This window comes from Mirounga leonina, unplaced genomic scaffold (genome assembly GCF_011800145.1).
Source record: "Mirounga leonina isolate KUSES-001 unplaced genomic scaffold, KU_Mleo_1.0 Mir_204, whole genome shotgun sequence".
NCBI classification, from domain to species: Eukaryota; Metazoa; Chordata; class Mammalia; order Carnivora; family Phocidae; genus Mirounga; species Mirounga leonina.
The window spans coordinates 7,729,954-7,741,086 of NW_023270513.1; the positions used below are offsets into that span (position 1 = coordinate 7,729,954).

An 11,133-nucleotide genomic window follows, 5' to 3' on the forward strand; every position below is an offset into this window, starting at 1 on the left:
CCAGTTTTGACTGTAACAAGTGTCTAGTTCACATTTGCTTATTTCAAACTAGTGTATTTTTGCATGTGTTCAGTTACAGAAAACCAACTTATGAGAATTATGAACTGCATGCCCGAAGCCAGATGGGACAGAAAAGGCCTTCAGAGATCAGCGTTCATGTTGGAATAGATGACACCTCGAGAAATTCTCCTAAGCTGGGTTTGCTGGACCGGATTGTTAATTACAGCAGAGCCTCCATAAATTCACTCCTGTCTGATAAACGGTCCCTAAACAGCATTGGTACCAGTGAACCTGACAAGCATTCCCTTCTGGTGGGAGACTGCAGGGAAGATGATGACACCACATTGTAACAGGCCACACAGAATGCTACTAGATGTTGTTATGCACTGATACAGCATTAATGATGTCTCCTTAACTTTTCAAAATATCGTGGAAGGACTTTATATTGGTCTCATGCCCTTATGGTAGGGAGTCCCTTAGAATTGCATTTGTCTAAAGGCAAAAATACCTTTCTTCAGAGCATTAGCTCTCAACCTAGCTTTATTTAAAATGAATTTCCAATACTTTTTGTTTTCTCTAGTAACAGATAAGGTAGGCCAGTGAGGTTTACAACAAGCCCTACAATTGAAGATTGCTGATTTGCTGCTAAAGTGGTAGATAATTTTTTATTTGACCAAAAAGAAAAGGCTCAAGAGAAAGGATACTTGAAAGTTTGAAGATCTGAGAGCATGATCTTGAGGACATTCTTGAGCCCTCAGCCCTGCCAGGTTGGGGAACAAGGGCTTTAAAACACTGTATAAAGCATCTGGTTTTAGAAGGAAAACAGTAGAAACTGTTTAAAAATAGACGTGCCTTATTTATTACAGGCTTCCCCCCCCCGCCCCATTCTCTCTGCATCTTTGTCTTTGCAGTTGCTTTCTTAGATGCCCTAGTATGGTTCTTTGTCGTTGTTATTGTTCTTTCGAGTGAGCTCAGTGTAGGTGATTTTTGATGGATAAAAATAACTGACAACTTTTCCAATATCTTCTTCCTTTCTTTATCTTGTAGCCCCAAAGACCTTAAGGGTCCAGAGGGTTCTTTGTTTCCTATCTCTCCATTGTTGTAAAAAAAAAAAAAAAAGATATCGGATTCTTCTTTCATTGACTCCCTAGCTCTGTACAAATTTTCAATTTACTCCTGCTTAGTTCCACTATAAATTGTTCTTAGTCTCTCAGCCTCAGTCCAGAAACTTAAGATTTTGAGCCTCTTCCACAGTTGACTTTTTCAGATTAACACTACCATCTTTAACATATACGGGTCATATGAAATTACCTGGATTCACTAAATTTGTCCTTTATGGGAGAGAATACAAGTCTTTAGCTGGTATCTATAATTTAATAGATTTTCAGTATATTTTAGTATTTTAGATGACTTCTCAAGATGACTTTAAAATAATGCTATTACACAAAGCTGCATTTACCCAAAAATACAATAAATTGTCATACAGAAATGAGAATTTCCCTAGGTTGTGATACCTTTTAGCCAAATCTATACTTTTCTCTAGTTTAAAACATTTGCCCTTGCGAAGTTAGTGTGGTTCGCAAATTCAGGGGCTGTTCTCAGTGCCATATACATTTAGAAATCCCCCTCTGAGTGCCTAGGAGTGAATATACTGGTGAGAGATCTGGTACTTGTATCATTATTTAAATTCCTCCTGAATTGCAAGATGGATTTCATATGTAGAATATGGAAGTGAAAATAAATAAATAAATTCCTAATATTTGGTTCCCATCACCATATGTAAATCTGTTAGCACAATGCCTAGCACATAGGATTTGCACTCAGTAAATGTTAGTTCTTTTCTCCCCTTGAGGTCTGTAATGAATATTAATAATCAATTTTTTAGGGCAGAGTCTACAATCAGGTAGGAGTGGGGGATGGGTTTCTTCCTCTCCTACTTCCTTTCTCTCTTATCCTTTCATACACACACAGAAAAGTTTACCACATTATTCCATGTTGTCTTTTCAGATTTGGAAAAAAAATCTCATTTTTATCTCAGCTATCTTAAAGAGAGAATTGAAACTATTGATGAAGGTGCTATTAATCTAGAAAGGCAAACCCGTCTTAATGAAATATGAATGTGATTGTATGTCTAGGCTCTTTAAATGCCTGTGCCACCTTCTATGCTTCCGCTTTGAATTTTAATATTTGTTTTTTCTTTTAATTCTAGTGGTTCATCATACCACAACTTGTTTCTTCTAGAAGAAACAGCCAATAGGAAAAAATGTATAATAGACTTTTGACAAAAGAAACACCTCTCTTTCTCCCTTACTCTTTCTCTGTCTTTGAAACACTTGAACATAGCCAGTTACTACTTTTATTTCTATGTGTGTTTTTGAGTTGTCCTTTTGGGTCCCACTTGACAAGGGACCCATGTGTCCTAGGACAGTGAGAAGAGCAGCCTATAGTCTGGGAAAAATCAAGGATTTAATTTCAACCCTTGCTATCAGAACAGAAAACATGTTTAGAAAGAATCCTGGTTTAAATATCTGAAACCATCTTTGAATTCTCTACCACAAGTCTCTTTTGTAATCCTGAACTCCCATTAGCTTCATAGAACAGCTGTATTCACAGGAGAGAGAGAGATGATACCAGGATCAAAAACATTGCTTTCAGTTAGTAACTAGCTCTAAGTAACTAGTGGCTAGTGAGAACAAATGTTATAAATGTATATGTGTGTATGTATATGTCTATTCATACATATGTACACACACATATTTACCATATAGAAGGAAAATGGATTTATATTTGAATTTGACATTTGAATATCTGAAGTTCTTTATTTGTTGTTCCCTTATCACTCTTCTGTATTCACTCAGTAACCATGCCCTCGGTCTGAAGATAACAAGGATGTTTTGATATCCAGTGCTGGCTCTGACTCAACAATGGGGCACCTTTTATCTTGAATATCCAAAGATGCCTTTTGAATTTCAAAGGTTAAAACACAACTAGAATACTTAGTGTCCTAGTCTAAAGAAGTATGGTGGTCAGTTGTGAAAATAGAGGTGTTCTTTTTCCTAGTTTAGTATCAGCATTTTAGAGTGTTAAATTTGATGCCTTGTGAACAAAACATTTTATATTGTGCTTTAACTTTTTAAAAGTTTATTTTTTTCTTTTTTCAGATGTCTTCTTTCTTCAGAATGCTTAAAATAGCACTGTAGACAAGATGTTTCCAAAAATTTAAGTGTGCATATCTTTTATGTACACAGCTTAAAATCAAGAATGTATGTTCTTTGAGAATTTTTTTCCCATTTCTTGTGAATCTTGCTTTAAAATTATTTTTCTTAATATTTATTTTACTCTATTTTGTTATTTTCTTTGGCTGAGGCATCTGGTTATTGGTTATTTTAATAAGAATAAAAACATTCCTGGAATCACTCCCTTTGGATTTTTTGCTTGTTTATTTTGTACTTTTCTACATTTAAAAATATTATTTTACCAAATATAAAAAATATGGATTCATGCCGAATTATTAGCTATTTTTACACTAAGTTTCTGTAGTCCCTCTGAAAGTTTATCTGGTGTGAATAACCAGGTAAAGCACAAAAGCATGAAATCTTGTTCTTCAGTTAAAAGAGCTTCTATCGTGGCATTGATAATAGATACCTTTTGTAGCCAAAACCAGGCGTCTCAACCTTATGTTTTTAGTTAAATGTTTAACTAAACATTGTTAAACATTGATTGTTTGGTACCCAAAACAGCAGTGGACAATGTTGTGCAATAATCATCTACTACAGTTAAGATATTCAGTAGTTTGTTTTTCCATAAGCATGTAATTGATCATATTTCTGCCAAGGATGTGCCTTCAAATTTATAATTATAGTATTGTAGAGAAATGTGTTTTGTCAGTGTCTCTTTTGTTAAACCATCCAACTCTTCTTCCAGCAGTTCCAAATACCCTGGTTTAGTTTAGTTTTTTTTTTTTTTTTTGACTGTCCATCAACGATGGGGCAGGCTTGGAGGCAGCATTACACATTCACTATGAGTAGGAGGGAAGAAAACTCTGGTTTCCTTCAGTTCCACCCCACCTGCTGTATCATTTAGTGAGGGTGAAAAACAAAGAAAGGAATTTAGTTGTCCTCAAGAGGAATTTTGTAGTCTCTAATACATTCTTGAGATTATCTACCCCAAATGAGCTTAATGGAGGGGCGCCTGGGTGGCTCAGTCATTAAGCGTCTGCCTTCGGCTCAGGTCATGGTCCTGGGGTCCTGGGATCGAGCCCCACATCAGGCTTCCTGCTCAGCAGGGAGCCTGCTTCTCCCTCTCCCACTCCCCCTGCTTGTGTTCCCTCTCTCTCTGTCAAATACATAAATAAAATCTTTTAAAAAAATGAGCTTAATGGAGACAAGAGGTTTTCTTACATTTGGTGGCCCCTGTACAGTGTTTGAGGATCCCACCCAAAACATATTCCCATACCAAGCACTTCTGTGGGTTACAGAGAGGGTTTTATTTTATTTTTTAAAGATTTTATTTGTTTATTTGTCAGAGAGAGAGAGAGAGAGAGAGAGAGAGAGAGACAGCACAAGGAAAGGGTTTTAAACTTATTGTAAGGAAAACCTCATTTTCATTTCTCTCCCCCAATCTTGAGACTATTCAGGTTGATGAGATAGGATTGGAAATGGAAACCTAAGAGTAAAATCCCTGAACCATCCACTTAGCTGCTCAGCCTCCCTCTTCTGTCAGTGTCTTGACTAACCTCCAAGAAGGATGTTCAAGATAGCAACATCCCAGGTGAGGTTTCAAAACCTTCTAGACCCAAAACAAAACAAAACACCAGAAAACCTTCCTATTGGGGAATGCTTGCTATGTTAAGGCATCGAAGTCCCTGCTAAAATTCAAATAGAGACAAGAGAGGTAGAGCTGTATCTTTCACAAATTTGACCAGAGCCAACCAACTCTACTTGCATAATAGCTTCCTCTTCATAGATGTGACCGTTAGTTATGAAGAAGAATTAGAAGGTAGAGATGAAAGGCAAGATTCCAGGACAAGGTTTAAGTGAAGATGCTGTTATAAATAGGATCTCATGCAATGTAAGAAATCTGAGAACTTCCATACAGTCTTCTCTCTGGAAAAGTTTGAAATAGGCTGTGTAGTCTTTCGAATACTGTACCTATGGCCCTGGAGTGGCCCCCAGCTTTTCATTGTCAGCATCCAGCTCCTTCCTCCCAGGCCTGTCGATAAACTGAAGTGTTGCCATTACTTTAACATTACTTGTTTCACCTCACCCAAGCAAAACTTCGATTTCCTCACTGCAGTTTTATCACCAAGTAATAGGACAAAAATGGAGATTAATTTCACCCATCCTAAAATGCTAGTGACCTTTAAATCTGGCCAGAAGTATTTGCAGTTATTTGGAAAGATTATTTTTAATCCAAATAACTATTGAAATGAAAAACATCTGACTGTGTGGAAGAGGTTTGGGGGAAAGTAGACTCCAGGATCAACTCTCCTCAGCTCTTCTTGCTACTTGGAGCATTTTACCTTCCACTTTTCTTTTTTAAAGATTTTATTTATTTGAGAGAGTGAGGAGTGAGTGAGCATGAGCAGGGGGAGGGAGGGGCGGCAGACTCCCCGCTGAGCAGGGAGCCCAATGTGGGGCTCGATCCCAGGACCCTGGGATCATGACCTGAGCCGAAGGCAGCTGCTTAACCAACTGAACCACCCAGGCGCGCCTACCTTCCACTTTTGTATCCACCATTTCTTAAAAAGCATCACATCCCCCCATAGTGATGGGAAGAGCACTGCTTTTGGAGGCCACGGGACCTATTTGCAAACTCCCAGTTCTGCCACTTACCACCTGGGTGACTATTAGTTTCCTCTTGATGCTGTAACAAATTACTGCAAATTTTGTGTCTTAATACAAATTTATTATCTGGAGTTCTGGAGGTCAGAGTCTGAAATGGGTCTCAAGGCTAAAATCCAAGTGTCAGCAAGTCTGTATTACTTCTGTAGGCTCTAGGAGGAATCCAGTTCCTTGCCTTTTTCAGCTTCTAGAGGCTGCCTGCATTTGTTGGCTCATGGCCCCTTCCTCGTATCACTCCAGCCTCTTGCTTCCATCATCCCATTTTCTACTATTACCTCTGACCCTTCTGCCTCCCTCTTACAAAGACCTGTGTCATTGCATTGGGTCCACTCTGATAATCCAGAATAATGTCTTCATTGCAATACCCTTAAATTGTATCTGCCAAGTCTCTTCTTGCCATGTAAAGTAACATTATTTTGCCTACCACAGTGACCATGGACAAGTTGCTTAATCTAACTGAACCTCAGTTTCTACAAGTGCAAAATGAGGATAAGACTACCTACCTTGTAGAATTGTGAGACTTGCTAGTAATGGAGATGAGATTTCCAAAACAGCAAAAGCACCATGGAAAATGCTGCCATTTCCTTGGCCTGAGCATAGGGATAGAAAGACAAACTTGCCACAGCCACTTGGGTTTGTAGATCAGTCATTGGTCTGGAGCTGCCTGAGATGCTAATGTCCTATTTTGAAGAGAGCTTCTTTTGCCTGTAGGAAGGCCTCATATGATGTGATTTAAGGAGCACCAAAAGAGCCACCTGCTTGACCCAAATACTGCCTATACCAATCACATTCTTTTGAGTCCTTAAACTTAACAATGTTAGCCTTTCCTTTTCTTCCATAATTGTCACTCTTCATCTTTGTGCCCGTTCAACTAAAATAACACTCCCACACTGAGGAATAGCCAAGCGCATTCTTAAATTTAGGACCATAGCTGTCGGACAAAGTCCTCTCCCATAGTCACAATGAACCAGCTGCCTCTGTTCAAAATAAATTACTCTGTATGTGTTGTAATGAGCACCAGGTATTATATAAGATTGATGAGTCACAGGCCTGTAACCCTGAAACAAATAATACATTATATGTTAATTAACTGAATTTAAATTAAAAAAATTATTCTGTTCCTTATTAGGTTGAACCACTGGTTCAGCTTGTGGGAAATGCAAACTATCAGCTTCCCCGCCCCAAGACCAGATGAACCAGAACCTGCCTGTTAACAGGATCCCTGTTTGTATGTGCGTTAAAATATAAAAAGCACTGCCTTGAAAACGAACTGCTTTGGAGTAAGTTGGAAATGCCTACAAATCTGTCAAAGACCCACACAGGAATCTTCCAAACTATAATCATTTGAGGACAACCTTCATAATTTATTTTCTTTTGCTATTAGAGAATGTGTTAACTGGAAAAATTAAAATTAGGAGGAGGATAAGATGGCTGAGGAGTAGCAGGACCCTAGGCTTGCCTTGTCCCTTGAACACAGCTAGATAAATAGCAAATCCTTCTGAACACCCAAGAAATCCAACCAAGGTCTGAGAGAACAAACTGCACAACATGAGATTAAAAACAAAACAAAAAACCCAAAAGAACCCCTGCCACATAGTGGAAGGTAGAAGCAGCAGAGAGTTAATTTGCGGGACCAAAGAGCTGTGGGCACTGCAGAGGGGAGGGAGCCCTGATCACGGAGAAAGGGGCGAGGGAGAGAGAGAGAGAGAGAGAGAGAGAAAAAACATGCTCAGGGGATTGCGAGAGAGAGAGAGAGAGAGAGAGAGAGAGAGAGAGAGAGAGAAAACATGCTCAGGGGATTGCACCAGAAAAACTCTTCCCCCAAACCGTGGACTAGGAATAGGAGAGGGGCTGAACATCGCAAGATTTTTAGAAGCCATGAAGCGAAAGTCTGACGTTTTAGAGGTCAGCGCCCTCGTGAGGGCCTCGACTGGTAGGCGTAAGGGATCTCTGGTGGGGAAGGGGGGCGCCCCCCGGGAGTGCGCAGCCTGGTCTGAGGACCCCCTGGGTCGCACGGGAAGAAACCGGTCCCCTTCTCGGAGCGCATTTGGGAGAGACGGCAGGGCCTGGCTGGGGACAAAAGACCCGGCAGGCTCCCCCGAGCTGCTCGGTTCACTAACAGGACCGGGGACGCGGGCTGACTGGCGAACCTTGGCGCGGGCTCTCGGCTGTGCTTTTTACCACGAACTGCGAGCCGCCGTGCCGTCCGCGGCCATTTTCTGGGACTTGCCGGCACCTGGCAACAGTGAAGCGAGATCGTCCCCCGGGGGATCGGCGGGGGTCTGTGCCAGGCCGATCTCTAAAATGTGGGGTTTTGAAACCCAGCCACACGCCTGAGATGAAACACAGGAGTACTGGGCTGCTGGCAGACGGACAGCTCGGACGCAGGCAGGGTGAAGGCAGAGATCTGGTGGAAGCCGGGGCCGCAACACGGGTGACTGTTTGCTCTTCCGTGAGGGCTTCCTGAAGACTGGCAGCCGCCAACATCCCGTTCCAGGAACAAGACGGCGGAGCAACTGCAGAGCAACGCCATTCCAGCCGCCCCGCCGCCCATCAGCACCGACCAACTTCAGTGAGCCACACAGCACCACCAAGTGGAGGCCAGAGGTGCTTACACCAAACCCCGACACCCTGTGCCCTGCAGGTGCGTTTCCACCAGGGCACGTCAGGCAGAGAATCAGGGCACCAAGTCCCACCCCCCAGCGACCAGTATGAACCCCTCCCACACACCAAGCCTGCTGATCGTAGAGTGCTGCAAAGCTTCAGCTCTAGGGGAAATAGGATCCAGTTTCCTTTCTTTTTGTTTTAGAGAGGTGGGGGGTGGGGTGGGGAGGGGCACAGGGAGAGGGAAAGACAGACTCTTAAGCAGGCTCCATGCCCAGAGCAAATAGCAAATAGCCCCTACTAGGGGCTCGATCTCATAACCCTGAGATCATGACTGAGCTAAAATCAAGGGTTCCACGCTTAACGAACTGAGCCACTCAGGCCCCCATGGACCAGATGGGCCTAAAAGATATATTCAGAACATTTCATCCTAAAGCAGCAGAATACACATTATTCTCAAGTGCACATGGAACAGTCTCCAGAATAGATCACACACTGGGTCACAAATCAGCCCTCAAGTACAAAAAGATTGAGATCATACTGTACATATATTCAGACCATAATGATATGAAACTTGAAGTCAACCACAAGAAAAAATTAGGAAAGACCACAAATGCATGGAGATTAAAGAACATCCTAATAAAGAATTAATGGGGGGTGCCTGGGTGGCTCAGTCAGTTAAGCGGCTGCCTTCGGTTCAGGTCATGATCCCAGGGTCCTGGGATCGAGCCCCGCATGGGGCTTCCTGCTCAGTGGAGAGTCTGCTTCTCCCTCTCCCTCTGCCTGCCTCTCTGCCTACTTATGCTCTCTCTCTATCTCTCTGTCAAATAAATAAATAAAATCTTTTAAAAAAAGAATTAATGGGTTAACAAGGAAATTAAAGAAATAAAAAATACATGAAAGCAAATGATAATGAAAACAAAACATTCCGAAACCTTTGAGATGCGTCAATGGCTATCTAAGAGGGAAGTATGTTGCAACACAGGAAAGTATCAAGAAACAAGAAAAGTCTCAAATGTACAACTTAACTTTACACCTAAAGGAACTAGAAATGGAAGAGCAAATAAAGCTTAAAGCCAGCAGGTGAAGGGAAACAGTAAAGAATAGAGCAGAAATAAATTATATAGAAACATACACAAAAACCAGTAGAACAGATCAATAAAACTAAGAGCTGATTCTTTGAAAGACTTATTAAAACTGCAAAACCCCTACACAGACTTCTGAAAAAGAAAAGAGAAAGGAACCAAATAAATAAAATCACGAATGAAAGAGGAGAGATCACAACCAACACCATAGAAATACAAACAATTATAAGAGAATATTGTGAAAAATTATATGCCAACAAACTGGACAATCTGGAAGAAATGGATAAATTCCTAGAAGCATACAAACTACAGAAACTGGAACAGGAAGCAATAGAAAATTCGAACAGACCCATAAGCAGCAAAGAAATGGGATCAGTCATCAAAAATCTCCCAGAAAAAAAAAAAAAAAAAAAAAAGCCCAGGGCCAGATGGCCTCATAGGGGAATTCCACCAGACATTTACAGAAGAGTTAATACCGATTCTTTTTTTTTTTTTTTAAAGATTTTATTTATTCGACAGAGAGATAGTGAGAGCAGGAACACAAGCAAGGGGAGTGGGAGAAGGAGAAGCAGGCTTCCTGTGGAGCAGGGAGCCCGATGTGGGGCTCAATCCCAGGACCCTGAGATCATGACCTGAGCCCTAGGCAGACGCTTAATGACTGAGCCACCCAGGTGCCCCAGTTAATACCGATTCTTCTCAAACTGTTCCAAAAATAGAAATGGAAGGAAAACTTCCAAACTCCTTCTCTGAGGCCAGCATTACCTTGATTCCAAAACCAGACAAAGACCCTATCAAAAAGGAGAATTAGAGACGAATATCCCTGATGAACATGGATGCAAAAGTTCTCAACAAAATACTGGCAAACTGAATCCACAGATGTTGAAAGAATTATTCACCACGACCAAATGGGTTCTATTCATGGGCTTCAGGGGTGGTTCAATATCTGCAAATCAATCAGTGTGATACACCACATTAATAAAAGATAAGTTAAGATCCTCTCATAGATGCAGAAAAAGCATGTGACAAAATACAGCATCCATTCTTGATAAAAACCCTCAACAAAGGAGGGAAGGAGAGAGAGAGAGAGAAGCAGACTCCCCGCTGAGCAGGAAGCCCAATGTGGGGCTCGATCCAAGGACCCTGAGATCATGACCTGAGCCAAAGGCAGACATTTAAACAATTGAGCCATCCAGGCGCCCCTTAATTTTTATTTCTTTGATGCCAGTGAGGTAGGACAACTTCATAATTTTAAAAGCCACTGTGTGTGTGTGTGTGTGTAGGATGTCTGTTCATTTTCTTTACCAATTTACCTATTCTGGTCTTAGTGTATTTTGCTTATCAATTTGTATTTCCCTATTAAGACTACTAATCTTTTGTTATATTTGTTACAAATATTTTCTCTAGTTTTCTCTTTGCTGGTATAGTTTAGTTGTTGCACATTTACCACAGTGCAGTTGGCAATATACCTCAAAAGGAGAGTTTACCAATGTTCAAACACTTAGATCCAGGGATTCCATTTCTAGAAATCTATTCAAAGAAAATAAAGTGAGACAAACATTTATACTCAAAGATGTTCTTTGTGAGATTCCCAGGGCTTATTG

General features: G+C 41.0%; 1 protein-coding gene across 2 annotated transcripts in view; it reads left to right on the forward strand.

Moving 5' to 3' along the window:
* The window catches only part of ATP7A (ATPase copper transporting alpha), a 158,660-nt gene extending 154,785 nt beyond the window's left edge, over window positions 1–3,875 (forward strand). Inside the window, exon 23 of one of the 2 annotated variants that reach the window (XM_035028792.1) lies at window positions 74–350. In XM_035028792.1, coding sequence (XP_034884683.1) covers window positions 74–350 — 277 coding nt within the window. Of the gene's footprint in view, window positions 1–73 lie in introns of both variants that reach the window. The other variant, XM_035028793.1, reaches the window with a different exon arrangement.
* The last annotated feature ends 7,258 nt before the right edge of the window (window positions 3,876–11,133 follow it).